General features: G+C 34.0%; 2 protein-coding genes across 2 annotated transcripts in view; one reads left to right on the top strand and one right to left on the bottom strand.

Moving 5' to 3' along the window:
- LOC116344604 (microtubule-associated protein Jupiter) overlaps positions 1-14766 on the bottom strand; it is a 67773-nt gene extending 53007 nt beyond the window's left edge. The window contains exon 1 of the mRNA XM_031773216.1: positions 14370-14766. Within this exon, the coding sequence (XP_031629076.1) occupies positions 14370-14422 (53 nt within the window). The 5' untranslated portion in view covers positions 14423-14766. The remainder of the gene's footprint in view (positions 1-14369) is intronic.
- A 417-nt stretch (positions 14767-15183) lies between these two features.
- LOC116344628 (inhibitor of growth protein 2) lies at positions 15184-17736 on the top strand. The gene is made up of 4 exons (XM_031773251.1): positions 15184-15269; positions 15459-15918; positions 16010-16732; positions 16801-17736. Exons 2-4 carry the CDS (start codon positions 15771-15773, stop codon positions 17127-17129), a joined length of 1200 nt encoding a protein of 399 aa, XP_031629111.1. The 5' UTR covers positions 15184-15269; positions 15459-15770; the 3' UTR covers positions 17130-17736.
- The last annotated feature ends 2150 nt before the right edge of the window (positions 17737-19886 follow it).

Here is a 19886-nt window from a genome sequence, read left to right as displayed (position 1 = left end):
TCTATTTGACACATGCAGAAGAGCAAGCAAAACAAATCCAAAGTTGGAAAAATTATTCAAACATCGTCAATGTTTTGCATTCAATGGCACTTTTTTTGCATTTATTGAAAATTAAATTGTTATCTTAATCGGTTCATCGGAGGGATTAAGAAACATCTTTACTTCTCTCAACGTTTACCGTTGTCAAAGCCCCGTTTTATAAATATATATAAAGTAATTCCTGTTAGCTATCACTTCATTCGACATATTCATTGAACAGCATCGCAATGGGAGAGTGTGCTGTGCACAATCAATAAATTGGCACGCGATTGCAACAATTTCATCTAAACGTTAATAAATTGACTCATATTTCGTGATAAATATAATAAATGATTAACATGAGCAACAATCTTTTTTTTTGTGTACCATTTGCGACGAAACGCCGAGAAAAATTGGCTCGAAATATGGTATGAAAGGTACTTTTCACATGCAAATAGTATTGGTACTAACCAAAGTGATTGTACAAACACCAATTGCAATGGTTAACGAGATTATTTCATTATGTGATCAAGCGACGTTGAGGAAAAAAAACTCCAGATTTTCTAAGTGGTTCATTTTCGGCTTTGAATTAAAGACATGGTTTTCTGTGTGCACTTTAAGCAGCACAGTGAATGTTCAATAACTGATTTATGCATTTGGAGAGCGAACGAAAAAAAGGGCCATTCGTAATGTAGAAACACACTTCGTAATCAGGTACATATATCGATGCGAATCTTACAATGTAAATGAGTAACAGAAAAAAAAGCGCAACGCTTGTAAACATCGATAGCGAGCCGTTGGAACAAGTTCCGATTGTAACGACAATAGAGGTGTTTTTTTGTTTGCATGGAAATTCGCTCCAACATTATAATGCGTATATTTAATAACCGCATTTTTTATGGGCGAGAACTAAAACATTGTTATTCATTTTATGATTGGAACGAAAGTATATATTTTTGCAGTGTATGTGTGTGTGTGCGCGTGATTTTTTTTTCCTTCCACGTGTAATATCATGTTATTTAGAAGTTTTTGCGCGACTCTATATTTGCGAGAGACTTTCACAATTTGTTGCCGTTTGCTTTGTATTATAAAATATGCACGTGGAAACGAAGAGTTTGGGGATACGGTTTTTGCTGGCTGAATCAGTGATTTCGAATCGACACAATGAATATTGTATAGATTTGTGTCTCGCTGCGTCCAAAAACATCGAAACACACAATCTAAAATATTATTATTTAGAACGAAGTGAATGGATTCGTTCACATGTTTCTTTTTTTTCTCTTTTCTTCTTCCATCTCTTCCTGTCGTGTTGAATTGCGATACATTACAAGAAGAAAAACATATACACTCATTTATTATATTTAAGAAAACATAAAAATGGAGAAGAAAAATAGAAGTAAAACTTGTGAATAACATGATATTAATAAAAAGAGAGTAACACTCGCATATGCCATATAAAGACGGTACGCACCTTGATCTACCTTAATCAACCAACGTGCGAGTGAGGCAGCGACGAGACCGATCGAATTGGAGTGTTTTAAATCCGTCAAATACCATAACAAATGTTTTTCGATGCTCAAAGTGCATTTTGGCATTCTCGATCGTTGCTGAGAGAGGCGGAAGTGATCACAGTTCTTCTTGTTTATGGAGTAAGTGTATTAAGAAGAAATTTCACTGATTTGCATAAAAAATTGCATCTTAGAAAATGGATATGTAATTTCATAATACCGATGCTTTCGGCTTTTCATTACAGAAAAGAAAGAGAAAAAAAAACAAAAGCGGGGGAATGGCAATGTTCGGTATTTTAATTCAAGAATTGACAATATTGAAGATTCGTTGAAGTGTGCGATTCTGCTTAATGGGCACACAAATTGCACAAAGCCTAATGAAAATATCGTTTTTTCCAAATTAAGAAAATGCTATAAGTCTTGGGCTCTGCATGTCTTCTCATAATTTTTGCTCATAGAAAAATTTGGATTGCGCTAACGGTTTTGCGCATATTGGAGAGTTCATTATCGTTTAAATGGCGCACATAATGTAGTGTCATGCCACATAAATCGAACATTTTTCATTCTGGAACACACGGAGTAAACATAGAGAAAAAAACACACACATTTTCACAAAATAATAAGAAGAAGTAGTCGGCCCGCCGAATGCATTTGGAAAGCGGTTTGTGCGCTCGCTTCTTTGCCACATGTGAAATTGATGCCAATAGTATGCTTGCGGTGAAGCTAAGATGTGATGTGCACCATTCATTTTGCTCTTGAGCGAGGCACACGAGTAGGCGGCAATGATTAAATAAGCACATCGACTTATTCAAGCATAAGTAAATATTTTACATGTTCGAACTCTCTCTCTCTCTCTCTCTCTCTCTCTCGCTATCCCGCATTTGACATATGAACAGGCTTTGTTATAAAACGATAGCACCAAATAACAACCATTACCCTTCTGAATGGAATTATGGATCGGATTTTTTTCTTCTTTCTTTCTTCGAATGGAATTTTATCGAAATGATTCGAAAAGACTATTTGGTATTTTCCCATTTGTATGCGCCGCTAAATTGAATGCACTACGTTGATTTCCGTCTTTGTGTGTTTGTTATACATTTGTAATGGGGATTGAATCACAGGCCGTACTCATTCAATTTTTAAAAAGACGAGAAAAAAGCAGCATTGAGCTCGATTTTTAATAGGGCCTCAAAGGCCTTTGGCGATTGTCATTAATTCAATTTTAATTCCAATGGAAACGGGATAAAATTGTTAGATAAATCCATACAATAAACACCGATCACCGTTTAATATTCAGATGAAAGTAAATGAGTTGAAAATGTATTTATCTTGTGATTTAACTGCATTTAACGTTAAAGCTTATGTCTGTCAAATTAGCATTTCAAGTAATGAGTTTCATAAATCACCGAAAGAGAAAAAAAACCAATACAATTTTTTTCAAACGTTTTTCCCTTTGCCGAGGAGAACGTTGATGAAGTTTTCTACACAGAGAATGTTTGCGCCATTTATTGATTGTCAATTGTGTGTATGTGCAACATTGTAAAATGTCATTAAAATGGTGAAATGTAAATCATTGTTATGTACTTCGGAGCAATAAACGGCGGCATTAAATCAAAACAAAACTTAAAATGATAACGATTGAAAACGATACACCTACCAGTTTCATCTCTTTTTTAGTTTTTTCTTCCTCTTCACCCCGAATAGTAAGAATACACACAAGTTATGACCAGTTTTTTTTTCTCGCTCCTGTCTTTCTTTCATTCGGAATATGTTTATGTATTACAAACAATTAAATAGTTTACGATTCTAGTGTGCCACTGGAAATGTTGTAGAAAAAAATCACGGCAGTTTCTAACGATTTATTGACGTATGTTAACAACTAATTGGCAACGAAAATACATACAAACATTCAAAGAGTCAATTTAAAGTGATAATTAATGATGTCCACAAAAACTTGAATGAACTCTGTCAATAAATATCCACAAATAGAAAGAGTCATTGACATTTTTAATGTTCGAATTCTATTTTTTTTTTAAATGTAAGCTGTGAGATTGGTTGGTCTGAAAAATAGAGCCAGATCCGAACTTCACGTGATCAGAAATGTATAGCATTTTATCAAGATTTTTCCAGTCGATAAAACACCAATCTCCTATATACCGTATTTTGTATACGTTGTCATTTCACATTCAAACGAATCGTCTAGTTAATATGCACGATAAAGGCAGTAGGTGCCAATCGGAGTATGTTCGCGATCATTTTTTCTCAAACTCAATGTTCAAGTGACTTTCGAATGAAATGTCGCACAATTAATAACAAAATAATATCTTTGTCTACTGAATGTTATTTAACTGGTGCTGTCATTTGTTGCATTTAGTGGCCATTCACCCACACAAATCAGGCTCATCATACATATATATTTTCTTTATTACAACAGTGCGTTTGCTCTGCTTTTATAATAAAATTTTATTTGAAATGGAATTACTCAAGTTGAGCACTCCAAGTGGCTCTGGTTATGGAAAATGCATAAATAAATGGATGGTCGAATCGAAGACCGTGTTCATAATTTATTATGCGGCCAAGAGAAAGAAATTAAAACGAAATTTATAATAGAATTGTTTCAGTGACGCGCCACATTTATGCGTGAATAATAAATAATTGCACATGATCATGTGGTGAAGAAAAGGAGGCGCACACAAACGAGTGAAGAGAAGCAACCATTCAAATGCACCACGCATGTCATTGTTCATGTCCCTCGTTTGCAATCGGCTCGCACGTTCGCGTCATTGAATGCATTTCACGCAGTTACACTAATATGAAAAAAAGCGAAAATTGAATAAATACTTACGTCCCACTTGATATTACTTATTGTTATTGCCAACAATTTTTTTCTTTTTTTTGCACAGACTGCGTAAGTATTTAAATCAAACTGATCAACAATTAAAATATCCAGTCAAACGGAACCAATTGACATTTCATTCCATGAATTTCAAATTATATTTGAACGGTATTATCAAGATGATTTTTGTGAATTTTACATTCATGACTCAAATCAAACAACAACAATTGATTCTACTTTTTTCTGTACAATTTTAACCTCTGATTCACTACAGCCACTTGAACCATACACAACTAATTGACTTCGCTGTATCTTAAGTGAAGCCATTTATTTACAGAGAATTTATCATGGTTGATGAGCAAATATCATTACATTTCAAAAGTGAATCAGTTGAATCGACACTCTAAAAGTGAACTTGAGAGAAAAGGGTGGATTTAATTGATGTGATTCATTAGCTTCGTCATCATCATCTATTTGCTAATGTGTAAAAAAAAATGGCGAATGCCTAACATATGGCAGCAATTCATTATAAATGGTTTTGGATATTTCCACTCACGGTAGGAACGATACGGCCAGTCATTTCTTTATGTGCTAATGAATGCGCATCTTGTTTCAATCAATGATTGCGATCACGTAAAATATGAACTACTTGATTCTGAGAAAAAATTGCATTTCTTGGGGTAATTGAGAGAATCGATCACGCCGCTTTGGTCAGCAAAGGACAGAGTGAGGTCGATAATAATCGAAACGGAAAACCATCAACATTGTTTGAAACAACAAAAAAACGTCCGTTTACATTGTTTCGCACTTGGCGTCGCTCACTGATGACCACACGACTGTAATAACAGTATGGTCTACTGATTACAATGAATGTGTTTATTTTTCAACGCAAATCTAATCGCGATTCATTGCTCTGAACGAAAATTCCATCAATCCGGGATTGATATTATTCTGAGTGCTGCAAGAAATACAACAAAACCGACACCGCCGTTGCCGCCGTTCGTCATTGAGGCTGCTCAAGTGGTTTTTTTTTTTGCTCCGACATTTGTTTGTTTTTCACAATTTGCTTATCTCAATGGTGTGACTTAAATGGTTAATGTAGCTTGAGAATCGTTTATACTTTCCAAACGCTCAAAACGCTATTTTTTTTATAAATGTGGCTGCATCATTTACATAAATTCTAGCTCAACGATCACTTTGCTGCCGTCTCTATTTGCATTGGCATTCATTTACATTTTGCTCATAAATTACGCACATTTTTGTGCTTTGAAAGAACAAAGAACAACATATGAATAGAAACAAAGTCGATAGAGTCGAATGGTCAGTGACTGACTGATTGTGCTCGCACTTAATATCGACGGAAATTCAAAACTGATAACTCACATTATGAGTGAAACAACAAAGTTCATATCTCAATGTTCTTTGTGTTCTCGATATGCATTTCGAATTCCAAGAACGTAACTCTTTGTTTCTTGTTTGTGATACGATTCCGATTTTATGTTATTTAATGTATTTAAATACAATAAAAATTTAACTTTCAACTGCAATTATTGTATGATGATTTCACGATTTTCAACAAGAAAACACGATGTAAAATATCATCCGAATGAATGCCAAACAAGCAATGGCATTGTGGTAAATTGTGAATGTAGTTTGCTCTGCAAGACTAAAATCGTTTGTTGAATTGAAAGGGAGAAGAGAAAGATAGAGTAAATAATGTGTGACTTTCCAACAGCGAATAATGATTTTTTAATTGCTTGTTGCTGTGCTGAAATCAAATAAGTTCGCAATTAAACTGCACTGCACTGGTGCTGGTTGAGAACAAAGAAAAAGAACAAAGGAAAGGGGTTTAACAAGCCGTTTCAGACATCACAATCGGATAGAACAAATAATGCATATCGGAAAAAACCACTCGACGAAATCATTACGTTTGGATGACGTTGATTCCATAAACACAACTGATTTCGAATACATGTCGTCACATTGCAGCTGTGATTTATTGCAAAGACCTTGTTTTCAATTCACACAAACACAGCCGCAAATGCGAAGCAGCCCGTTTGGCCACAAAACATGAAGAAGCGAATCTGTATATGCGAACATGGAATGTGATATTCAATTGAGATAGCCCGCAGCAAATCATGATGATCATTGCTTCTGTGATGGCACACGATCAATTGTGTTTTACACACTTATAAAGAACACCTTTTTTCCATTCCCGGCATCAATGGTCAGAGGATTAGCGTGCGCGCACATAATTCTGCGATATCGATCGTCCTCATCTCATATCTCTCATCGTTGTGTCGTTGTCTGACTGGTATGCACTCCAACGATATGTATCGTCTACGTTCCGCGACATTATTTACATGGTAATTGGTGTCGATTTAAAATTTATCGTTTGCACAATGGACACGCACATCCATCAGCCTGAACTGAAAGTGATTTATTTTCAACCACAACTTTTATTAGACGAAGCATTTTGTACGCCTTCATTTAACATGACCTTAATCGATGTGTGGCTCGTACGTTATTTTCATTTCTTTTGTACGAAGAAAACACGTTCGCCGTGAATTTTCATAATAATCGATTTTCATGGAAAAATTAATTTCTGTTTATGGTGTGTATGTGACCAACAAAAGGCCCGACACAAACCAGCCAATTGCATTTTCAAATTTCTCTTTGCCAAGAATTTCGTGCGGTGTTCATATTATGGCCGTTGTTGCTGTTGTTGTTTTTGTAAAACATTCTCTCCCATCAAAGGTACTACGAAACACGGCGATAATATCGAAAATCGCAATAATAACGGTAAATAATTGTTATTAATTCGATTCGTTAATATATTTAGCGACCTTAATTCCGTGTGCACACGATCCCATGCAACACCAATTGGCCACTTTTCACCGAAAACGCACTTTTTTCTACACAATGTTAACGAAACGGAGAGAGAAAACACAAACACGATTACTTTTTTATGATACTTTGGCCTTTTGCTATCAATAGCCGGTCCATTGAGAATGACAATTAAGATGAAACTCTCTCTCTCGCCCAGCATGCATGGAAGTTTTTCTTAATCATGTGTGAAACCAAAATTTATGGTAATAGTTCAGAAGAAATTCCATTTCAATTCAATATATTTACATTCGAATGCATGACAAAAACGTGATTCACTTCTTTTGTCACTATCAACAACGTTGTATACATCTTTATCGGTACGGGGTTAATTGACAACTTGATCGGTACCTTTCAACATGTTTCTTCTTTCATCTTTCATCTTTCTTGTTCGAAATGACATTTCTAGCGATCATTTATAGAATTCAATGTTGAAGCCAGTGAATGGAATTTCCGGATAAAATCCACATTTCATTCTAAAGTTAATTTGGTTTCGATCTGTGCCACCAATGAACTGAGCACTTAAAAACTAAAATGTGCTGATTGAGTTTGAAATAGATGAGTCATTCCCATCACCATCATCAGCGCGATACGCTGTTGAATTTTTTAGACACTCACACACATGTGTTCCCTTCATAACCTTGGCTCCCAACTCCAATTGTTGCAATTAATCATTCCATTTTCGCTTCAATCCTTTTTTACGACACAATTTTTTTTTGTTCACAAAAGAAGTGAAGCGAATCGTATTGTACGAATAACAAGAGAGAATTAATGTAAAACTAAAACGTGAAGCAAGTGACCGAATTTTAGTGACGAGAATGAATTCTCACAAATATTTCATAAACGAATTTGCCGCACAACAGTAGCAAAAGTAGAACAAAATTATTAACCTGGTAAAAGTTCTAACAGAAAGTGAATCTCGCCATTAGGTTGTCGATTAATTTTCGTTTCGAAAAGTAATAAGAAAAACACCTTTGGCAAACAGTTGCTTTCATATATTATTCTTGACACGAATAAACGTCACACAGTGTCGATTCGTTTGGAAAATAAATCATGAAAATACGCGTGTCTAAGACTCATCGCCATATATGTGATCAAAACAGCAAACAAAATCGTGTTTTGCCCGTGAAATGGCTCGTGAAGCGATTAGCACACATTTTCGGATTTTTTTTTTCGTGTGCAAAAAACGATACTTTAAAGTTTAAACGATAAAAAGGAACAAAGGCAATCATGGAGAAAATTTCTCGATTTTTCGACAGAACTGTCTGATCTTAAGTCAGTTGAACAGTCACGAATTCTCTTTCGTATCTGAGATTTTACCATACACAATTGAATGAAATCCATCGCTTGATTCATATGCTAAATTTCAGCAACCGAAAATATTATTTTTGGCAACCGAACGGAAAAAAAGAGAAACCACATATTCACGAAAAGCGATTACTGGAATCCATAAATTAACTGTGTGTGTGCGCTCGCTAATGCCATTGAACTTTTTCAACTGCTATTATTGCTGCTGCTAACAAGTTTATGATTTTGATGAGCACAAACTGTTTTAAACAATGCGCATAAATTATTGGTATGGTTTTGATTCTCGTTCGATTGTCGTAATACTATTTTGACGGATTTTTTTTTTTTTTGTAAATTTCAAAAATCGTTTTAGAGCAAAATTGGTTTTACGCTAGAGTTGTGGCAATAAGAATGATGGCGTCATTTAATTGAATGCAATGAATAAATTGCGTAAGTGACGAATAATCGGAGAGACGGATTTAAGTAACGGTATATAAAAATGAGTGCATTTTGATAATAACATTATTCGTTATGGCAACATTTATTGCACCAATTCATTCACCGGGGGCCTCACACAAAAAATTCATCAAAACAGGACAACCACAATTATGGGACCAAATAAAAATGTCCAAGCTGTATTTAGTCACGCAATTTGTGAGCTGCGCATGTAATGACCGAATCGTAATTTATTTAAGGGTGCTCGTGTTCCCGTTTTGATAAGTTTTCCTTTGTTTTTCAGCTTGATTATTATTTGACAGACGACATACAAACTAGTGAAATACTGTGATTAAGTGAATTTGGTGTATTTTTCTTTTTCGAGAATGGAAAACAAAAATTGTTGAAATATGAGAATGACGAGAAAGAACAGAGAAAAGGAAAAAGAAACTAACGAATTCAAAAGCGACAGTCAAGTGAATGTGAACTTTGCCATCGACAATGGAAAATATTCATTTGGCGGCACGAAAAACCTCATCAAAGCGTCACTGCACCCTTTTGCTTTTGTTTTAAAGAAAAAAGAAACCATATGATTTTCTTACTCTCTTAATTAATAATCAACGCCAGACAAAAGTTGTAAATCAATCGACACTTGAGTACTACAGCTGAACATGATGAACAGAATCGTCCAAGCGTTCGATTGTCAACGGCAATATTTTTGTAGTAAATAGTTGCCAGACACACATATTGGCGTCATAAATGCATATTTATGAGTGATTGGCAATAATGGAACATTCCATTATCAGGGGGGCATTTCCCCTGTGGGCAAAATCCGGCTTCAATTCAGTGCATTAAAGCCAGTGAGCCGTGTATCGGAACCACAACACTATTGCTGCGAAATTTTACACTTTTTCTACATCACATTTGTATGTTTGTATGTCTTTTCTACACTGTCACTACGGAAATGTTTGTATGGTAAACAATTTGCTCGCCCGACTCGAAGCTCTCTCGCCATACTCGCGGTTGTTCATTACAACTCACATAATCATAGTAGAGATAATGAATATGATGATGCTTATGGCTGAAACACGCACTACATTGCACTACAATGCGAACGATATGCGTTGTTGCCATTTTGCGATCATCATCATTATTTTTGCCCATTTGCATGAATTAAAATCCAAATATGTACTTTATTATTATTGCCTTATCGATGCATAAAAATCGCCAGTTTATGACGCGATCCGATTAAAGATTAAACGTAAAATGGCTGCAAAGATCTTGAAGTTGCTGCTATTTTTTTTTTCTCTGTCTCTCTATTTGTATCGTACTGGTACCGTGAACTCAACGTGTCTATTTTTGTGTTGCATTGCCGTAATGCACTCAATTGCAATACAATTTATTGATTGGCAACTTAAACTGTAATTTCATGTATATCACTTTTAGGGAGAGAGAGAGAGAGAGAGAGAGAGAGAGAAAGAGAGAAAGAAAGCAAAATAGAGGCGGCAGTAATAAATGGGCAATTTATCGTCGACTTTTATTGATGTTATTACATGATGTTAGTGAAAGGATTTATATACATATATATATTGTTTTTCTCTTGTAGCAGCAACATTTTATGCCGTGATTCCTATCGCGAAATCTTACGATCCAATTTATTATTGGTTCCGTACGTACATTAGATTAGTGTTATCCGTTTTAAAAAATGATTATTATTCGCGAATTCCAGCCGAGAGAAAATGTGTGTTAGCGCACATTAAAAATGATCAGAATACGTGTGCTCACAAATCCAGCATTCGGTCCTAGATTTTTTTTTTTGATGACAAAACATTTGCTTTCTCCGTTAGTTTCAGGTAATTTTTTCTACAGGCGTGTATATATTCCGAAAAATCAGATCGCACACAAAATATTTTCTCATCGTTGTCAGATATTGGAACAAATACCGGCTTTTGTAAATACCAATAAAAACATTCATTCAATCGTGTCACACATAAATGGAAATTTCATTGCATTCACTTTGGATGCAGGAGTGGAGTTCACCTGTATTTGATTTTGGCTTTGAATCAATTGGAAAAAAAGTATTGCTATTTTGTCTCTTTGTAAAAGCCGTTCATCGATAAACTGCGATAAACAAATCAAGTTTATTTTAACGGTTCAAAACAATGCTGATAAAAATGTGTTTATTGTTGACTATTGCGTTTTCTCGGTCGATGATTTGCTGATGGCACTAAAGCGCCAGCTAACTAACAATTTCAATTTCGTCGCATAAACAAACGTATTTTTTACCAAACAAATGGAAATAGGATTGCTACACTTTAATTACAAATTCAATTGTGTCTTACTTTCCTATAAAACGTGCAATCAACGCAAACCACAGTTTTTATATTGCCAATTTTGACGCATACACACGCACACATCGTGCAATGCAAAAAATTTGTTTATATAAATTGCGCGCACAAAGATATTTTGTTATGATTGCGGTTTCATGTGAGCACATATCCCGGTTTGTTTGTTGTTATTATTGATTTCGACGGCTTTTTTTTCAAAAGTAATTCGTTATGGATTTGGTCTATTTACTATGTATGTGTCTGTGTTGATGGAATCGATATTATAAAAACACAATTGTTGATAAGAACAAATAGAAAGTCATAGAGCGTACGAAGTATGCGGAAAGCTTTAATATTTGTTATAAATATGAATCACAAAAAAAATGAAAGTTATAATCGGTTATTTTTGAGAACACAGCGTTGGTATATTATGCGATAAAAACGAACTTGATAAGAGATTTCGTTTAAATGATAATTGGTTTTTTTTTCGTTCTTTTCGTCATTTACCGGTAGCTAACGCATACAGTCATATTTGAATTCTACGAAATAAAACACGTGTGATTCATTCCGATTCCGTGTTTCATTGTGTGCCGGTAAACTAGACGGTCGCATTAAATAATTAAGAATAATTACTGGGCTAGAGTTTGTGTCTTGCTTCTTTGTTTTATTTAAAGCAACAATTCCATCGAAAAATGACAGTGCGTTTGTTTGACTGCTTATTGTTACGCTTCAATGACTAACCGAAAAAAAAAATGTATGTTTTCCCTTTTCATTCGGGTGACCCGAATCGCGAGTTAAAAACAAATGGATTTTCATTGAACATATGCCGATTACATGACGAATGAGTATGACGCGTTGGCCATTGGGTTTTCTGTTTGAGTGCATATTTAGATCGTGAATTCCATACAGCACCACAGTATGATATAATGCAGGTGAAGGTGTGCTGAATGTATATACAATAAAGGGAAAGCACAACCAAATACAATTCTAGTCACTTCAACTTCGTCGATGTGGTCATTTACCCCATTTCAAGCATATGTAGATTAGTTTCAGTCGATGTTTCGTTTTTCGTTGTTCTATCACTATTATATGTCCCTCAATGACTAATATTAACTCTTGAAATCGATCGATTTTGAATATTCTTGTATTATTTCAATTGAGTGTGGCAAATGAATAACAACGTTCAATCGGAATAGAATGATTTTGAATGGATAGAGGAAATCGGAATGTGATGTTGTTGTTTTGTATCAATTGAATCGATAAAAAACACTTCACAACATTGAATAACTTGATGGAAAAAACTATACTCAAGATATGGTAAGTTGATTGACTTGACTGAGCTGACGAGTATTCCCTTTGGTTTTCTCGTTTATTTTTTTATTTGGATTGTTTTACAATCTGAAACACGCAAGAAAAACGATGCAAAGTAGAACGATGGCCGAATAAAAAAATCACTCACACACATAGCATCATCATCATCATCGTCATGGAGTGCGGAAACGAACCAGAAAGAAAACGCTACCGTTTTATTTCATTAAATATTATGCGCATTTTGTTGCCGTTGACACCAATGAATTGAAACGCTGATATTTCTGCGCACACTCGCATGAACATCGCAATTCAATGGTTATTGGTGATGCAAATGAGGCCTCTTCACTGCCAAATACATTGATACATTATATATACCGGGCCAGACGAAACCATATTGACAATGAGAGAAAAGGAGAGCGGCACACAAACAGAGGGAAAGACAAACTGAATTTGAATATAAATAAATCGGTTGGGTAACCAGATTCAAGATGCAATGCAACACTTGCAATGGCAAACAAATCCGAATTCGATTCCCATGTACTTTTGAGAGAGAGATGCGCTCACAGTACACATATACATACGACACGATATGACACGGCACGACAAACGACCTGGAAATATCAAATTATCAGATCGTATAACAGCAATGCGACCAAAGATGGTGAAAATCAAAACAAAAATACCTACAATTGGCCGCTTGTGTGTTTTGTCTGTCGAAAAAACGTGCATTTCGAATAAATCAACGGAGATCATTGATCATCAAACCAATAATAAATTTTGTATGCAAATGTTTACCATATATGTGGATATTTTCGCAATGACGCATAAAATCAAATGTACACACATATCTCTCTGTGTTCATCTGCCTCTAACGGTACATACCGGATTCATTCGGCTGCGCGCATAATTCTTTTTTTTATTGATTTAGAATATCAAAGTCTCTCTTTTTATGGATTAAATTCCGTTCAACGTTGGTTGTCTTTCTCAGACTTAATTTCCACCACATTTTCATTCGACGTTGATAATGTCATTGATGTTCACAACTTTACTGGATTTTTATAGGCTTCGAGCATTGATAAAATTCCAGACAGAAGATTTATTTGTTTAACTATCAATTGGTGTTGTTATCAAAAACTTTTTTTTTGGAATTGACATTTCTGGACATATTTTATTGATTGTATGTTTTTAAGATTATTTTTTTATATGAAATTCGAATGCTTTTCATTCATTTTGTGGCATATGTCATTTATGTATATTTTTTTAGCCAAAACATTTCCCAGCGAATATTATTCATAATAAAAATGTGTACCTTCAGACGTGACACTTAATAAATGAATGCATATTCAAACATTTCTTTGTGTATATTTAGGACTTTGAACCATACGCATTCACACTGTGCCGCATATGATCAAGTACCTTATATTTTTACCTTATTTGTGTTCTTATATTTAGCTTTATTTTAATTTTGTGTTTTGCTAATTTTCTTTTATCGATGATTTGAGTGGAAAGAATTCAAATAAAAGAAGGTATGTTTTTGTTCAGATATGTTATCTTTTGCACACGGTAGTATGAATAACACGAACGGATAAACGAAGAAAAGAAAGAACCGAACCATAAAATATTCCAAATATGCAAGATACTTTATGTATCCTTATGTGCAAAAAACGTTTGCTGTATGTTTATTCAAATATTTTTGTTAATTTGAATGTTGAATTCAGAACACAATTTCAACAAATAAAAAAAATAAGTAAGTACACTTACTTGCTTGAGCTTCTTTCGTTTTCAAGTCCCACGTTGAATCGCGTTGAAGTCATTTTGATATCTTGTTGGTTAGATCGTTCGTCAAAAAAAAAATGTCACAATTATAAATTTCTTTTAAGAAAAAAGCGCACACGATTCACACTGAATTTGATTTAAAAAAATAAATTAAAGCAAATTGCTTTAAAATGATTCGAAATCTCAATAAAATTGGCTTTGAAATATGAAATAAATGTTATTTCTCGTTATTATTTCCTTGTCAAAAGTAGTTACAAATAGAAACACGATACAGCTAACAGAAAAAAGGACACAACACACCGAACGCACGAATATGTATGAGAGAAAAGAACTCAATGCTTCAATACAGATCCCCGTTTTTTTCCAACGAAACTGGATTTTGAATTAAACAAACCGTCCAAAACGTATTGTGAAATTGCACACATAAACATGATCTACAACCACTGTGTGTCGCACGGCGAATTGCACACACTCACAGTTTTCATACGGTGGGGATAAGAACTTCAACAATATTGTTCACAGTAAAGCGGCGAATTACATTTTATAGCACAATTTTAAAATTATTTAATACGAATTACGTGGGATAAAATAAAATACCAAAAGTATTTTTTTAAATGAAAATATTTTCAATTTATCTCTTTCTCTCATAAGAAAATGTCCATTGATCCATTTAAGTTTTGAAATGAAAATATTGATGAATTGTTTTTGGCGAATTTCGTTCGTATCGGACAACACTAAACTTCAGTTTCGGAGGAGAAATGACAACATACATGTAAATAACTGAAATGTCATTCAAGTGAAACAATCTGAAGCCGTCTCTACATCACGCGACCGACCGCCACTTTTTTTTTGTTGTTTAATCGAACAATTGAAAGAAAAAACGAGGTAAAATAGTAAATTTTAACATTTTTTAATAAGAAAAAATATTCACTTATATTACTTTTCTAGTTTTTCTCTAACAATATTGGACAAAAATAAGCGCAAAATATAAATCGCGTACTATCGCATCGTTGTGTGTGAATGACACTTAACACCCATTTTGTTTTTTTTTTTCTTTTATTATTGTCAATTCAGGTTTTTTTCTCGTCCGTGATAGCATTGCCAACGCCATAGCATAACTATTACAATTATTTGGTGTGTGTAAAATTCAAAGTGGTTCTCGCTGATATATGTTTTTCGTCAACATTTTTCGACAGAGTCAAAAAGTGAAATTTTACCAATAATATGTGGTGCAAATTGGATAAATTCCATGGTCCGAACGAAGAAAGCAAAACTAAGAAAATTGAATAAATAGAGAAGAGAAAGTGTACCATAGAAGCAAGAGAAAATTTCGATTACAACGAATATTCGGTGTTTGGCGGTAGAAATTGAACAAAAACGAAAAACATGCTCAATCAAATGGCATCATCGAGTGGCGAACCGAAAATGTACTCGGCCACTTATGTGGAAAACTATTTGGATTCCGTGGAAAATCTGCCGAACGACGTACAACGTTATTTGTCACGAATCCGCGAAATTGATTTGCAATCCAAAGGTATGGTGCGCTTGGATTTTTTGACATTTTACAATTTTATCATGCTAAAACATACGAATCATTTCATTTCAATGTTTTTTTATGGTTGCAGTTCATTTGCGTGACGTCGATTATTACTATGACCAGTGGTCAAATTGTTCAACGAATGAACTTGAGTCGACAACAAATGTCCCATCGAAACGTGCCCGTGCAATGGCACGCATTCAACAAAATCTGATTGCGGCTCAGGAATTGGGCGACGAAAAATTACAAGTTGTGACACAATTACAAGAAATGATTGATCAAAAGACGCGCCAATTGGATGCCGATTTCAAAAATCTTGAATATGCGGATAAGGATGATCCAGCTTTAATGGATACATCACCAAAAGATATGCATCCATCCAGTCCATCATCATATGTGCCTTCATCGACTATTCAACGAAGTGACGAGGGTTCAGGCACTTCAACATCGATGAATAACGAACACAATGGTGGCAATTCAAATGCCGGTGCTATTGCCAATTCGACCGGTTCAAATAATGCTGATCGCAATTCGAAGAGATCACGACGTGCACGGGACAATGCATCACGCAGCGGTACTAATTCAAATAATTTCTCAAGCATGTCAAAAACATCACAAATCGATTTGGCCAGCGATTCAAATAATTCAAATTCAAATCAATCGAACAAAAATGCCGGCACCTCCGGTCAACAATCAAACGCTGGCGGTTCGTCCAATTCAAATCGCAAACAAGGAAGCAATAATGGTGGCGGCAATAACAACAACAAAAAACGTAAACGTAAATCGGCACGTTCACAAAATGGCGGCAATGGTAAGAGTGTTTATTTTATATCCATACGCTTGTTATTTGTGTGCTAATTTTTTGCATTCTGTTCACAGGTGGAAATAATTCAAACAATTTGGGCAGTACCAGCCAAGCAAATGCACGTTTACATGATGAAACACCACCGCTCGAAGAAACCATCGATCCAGATGAACCAACTTACTGTTTGTGCGACCAAATTTCATTTGGCGAAATGATTTTGTGTGACAACGACTTGTGCCCGATTGAATGGTTCCATTTCTCATGCGTTTCGCTCACCACAAAACCGAAAGGAAAATGGTTTTGTCCGAATTGCCGTGGCGATCGGCCGAGTGTTATGAAGCCCAAACAGCAGTTCCTGAAGGAGTTGGAACGTTACAACCGTGAAAAAGAAGAAAAAACATAAATATATTCTTTTCTTGTTGTTGTCATCGTCAATACGGCCAATTCATATGCACGAACTCACAATGTAATAATTTCATTCAATTTTCTTTTTTACTTTTCACACATTTCGGTTTATTCACACACGATTGATATTCTTTTTTTTTTTTTTGGTACAAAATCATTTTTATCATCTTTTACAAATGAAATTTGGTGTTTAAATCAAATCAAACGGGAATTCTATGTATCACTATCAATAGTCTATCATTGTAATTCAATTAAATGCTACGAATTTGTATCGATCATCCTAGAATAATTTTGAATGAATTTCATGAAGGATTTGAGAAACACCGCAATTGTTTAACTTTTCTTTGTTTACACTTGTTGTTCTTTAAGACAATTAAAATTCATCTTTTTGCATTTGTATCATTGACTTTAGTCGCCATATTTTCATTTCACGATTCGAAACTTAAATTTTTTCTCATTATTGAATAAAAACAAAAGAGGAAAAATTAAATCAAGAAGAATTTGTGTCCATTTTATTGACATTAGATGTAAGAAGACACTTTTATCATGTACATTTCTCTCGAAATTCAAATAAATGGTTCGTTTTTATAAATACGTACTTACAATACAATGCCTTACTTCTATTTCGTTTAGATAATTCACTATAGTGATGAATGAAATTATGCTTATTGTTTGAAGTAATATGTGGAACAGTTTATTAAACTCAATTTAGTCTCTTTTAGAACCAATAAATCGCTCACTCTTACACTGTTTAGTGAAATTTAATGCGGCTGATTCAATAGATACTCTAATAAGTCTGAGATAAAATTGGGAATTTTCGTCGAAATTCTGGTAATAAAAAGACAAACATTATTCCTCATAGATTCTGACAGGACGGCTCTCAAATGTCGTTTATTTTACACTAATTTACTTCAATTCTTCTGCTGATATGATCAAGCACCCCAAGCAAATTTATCACTTCAAACTTTTGACTCGTGGCGCAAACTACAGCAACCATAAAAAAATCTAATGATGCAGAAACCAGAAAGTTTCACTTTTCAATCCACTCTCAAACGGTAAGTTTTCCAATATCTTTTCATTTGGCCATAATATTCTCAGTCGAAAAAAGCGTATCAGTTTGCCCCCACTTCCCCTATGTATTTTTTTATTTCTCATCATATGAATGAATAAATAACTAGAATACTTATTTTCTAGTATTATTTTCAGGAATCGAAATAATTATATAAGGTTTTCCCAAATGTGCTCCGTTTACATTCGAATCTCAAATACAATTATCATATGATTGCTCGAGAATAAATGTGAGGCTTCTACTCAAATTTTATTGAAATACAACACCGCCATACAAAAAGTGCCCAATAGTCGGTGTTAGTATGGTGGTGCTACATTTCTATAAAATTTGAGTAGAAATCATATATAACTTACATTTTCGGTATTACCTATTTGTGAACTCTGCACTTACTTGATGACTCTTTCACATACTTGAAAAAGTAAAATGAAATGAAAATGCAATAGATGTTGACTTTGATTCTAATTTCATGTTTATTTTATGGCCAAATATAACCATAAGAGTTTAATAATAGTAATATACAATATTTTAATATTTATATAGATAATAATAATAATGTTCTTGTTTTTGTAAGACTATGGTTTTAACCGAATTTATTTTGCATGCAGTTCATAAATTGTATTTTACCTAAAAAACAAACAATGTTTTGAAATTCAGTTCCATGAGAATTTGTATTTTGTGTCTAAGTAAGATCTACACATTTTTGAGTGTTGCTGATTGAGTAATTAAATATTTTATGTAGAATTTAAATGTGAATATTTTGGCATTTCATGCTATTTGTTATGCTATAAGTTTGTATATATTTATATTATGTAAGGTATCCCATTGTTTCATATCAAATTCTAGGACCGTTCCCAATAGTTCGTTCATTTGGCTTGTACTTGATTAAATCTCTCTGTTCACTTGGTAACTTTGCGAGCCAAGTAAATGGAATTAAACAAGAATTTTTTTTCTTTCTTTTGAGCATTTCACCGTAAGAATTTTCACGTTTTACATTTATTTATATATCCTTTTGAGCGATTTCATTTTAACAATTAAACTTACAGTATAGCACAAAAAAGCTTAAAAAAATCAACCACAGACAAGTAAATCTTCACTCAAACGGATTTCACAAAATGAATCAATTTAAAAAAAATCCAAAAATGAAAATGCCTAAATATTTTTCTTTTCTTCGGAATACTTCTTTTTTATGTATAAAAACACAAATTGAATTAATCGAGAGAAAAAATACGTATACTATTTAATATAAATACAGAAACTTTGGTTTGGCAACTCCATCTCTTTTGCTCATTGCTAAAAGAGAATTGAATTTAAATGAGAAACAAATATTTGTATCATGCTTCATTTGGCTAGTTCACACACGTACACACTGTGAACTTTGTTATACATGCGAAATCTCAATTTCTACATTTCAATGGGAGGGGACACTCAAGATTTACATAATTTCATCTTCTTAGTTATTCTTAGTCATAAATCTATTCTAGTATGTACAAATTTTTAATGCTAAACATTTTGCACGAATTTATGGTTCTTTCTATTTTGGGTTGTTCTTGTTGGAATTTATCCATTAATTTCTAATGAGCACTTCATCTTTCTCTTTTTTTAGTTATTTTGTCTTAGCGAATGTAGATTTTTGCAATTTAAAATGAGATTCTTCAACTTATTTCCATTGCAACTGCAACAAATTAA

The sequence above is a fragment of the Contarinia nasturtii genome, unplaced genomic scaffold (assembly GCF_009176525.2).
Source record: "Contarinia nasturtii isolate CC-2019 unplaced genomic scaffold, AAFC_CNas_1.1 Cnas_scaffold_1101, whole genome shotgun sequence".
NCBI classification, from domain to species: Eukaryota; Metazoa; Arthropoda; class Insecta; order Diptera; family Cecidomyiidae; genus Contarinia; species Contarinia nasturtii.
The sequence above is the reverse complement of the archived record's forward strand: the minus strand, read 5'-3'. Positions and strand labels throughout refer to the sequence as shown.

Excerpts from the sequence above, each read along its gene's own strand:
- LOC116344628 (XM_031773251.1), top strand. The coding sequence starts at position 15,771 with ATGCTCAATCAAATGGCATCATCGAGTGGCGAACCGAAAATGTACTCG. Across the intron at positions 15,919-16,009 it reads AATTGATTTGCAATCCAAAG|TTCATTTGCGTGACGTCGAT; the intron begins GTATGGTGCGCT and ends TTATGGTTGCAG. Across the intron at positions 16,733-16,800 it reads TTCACAAAATGGCGGCAATG|GTGGAAATAATTCAAACAAT; the intron begins GTAAGAGTGTTT and ends TTCTGTTCACAG.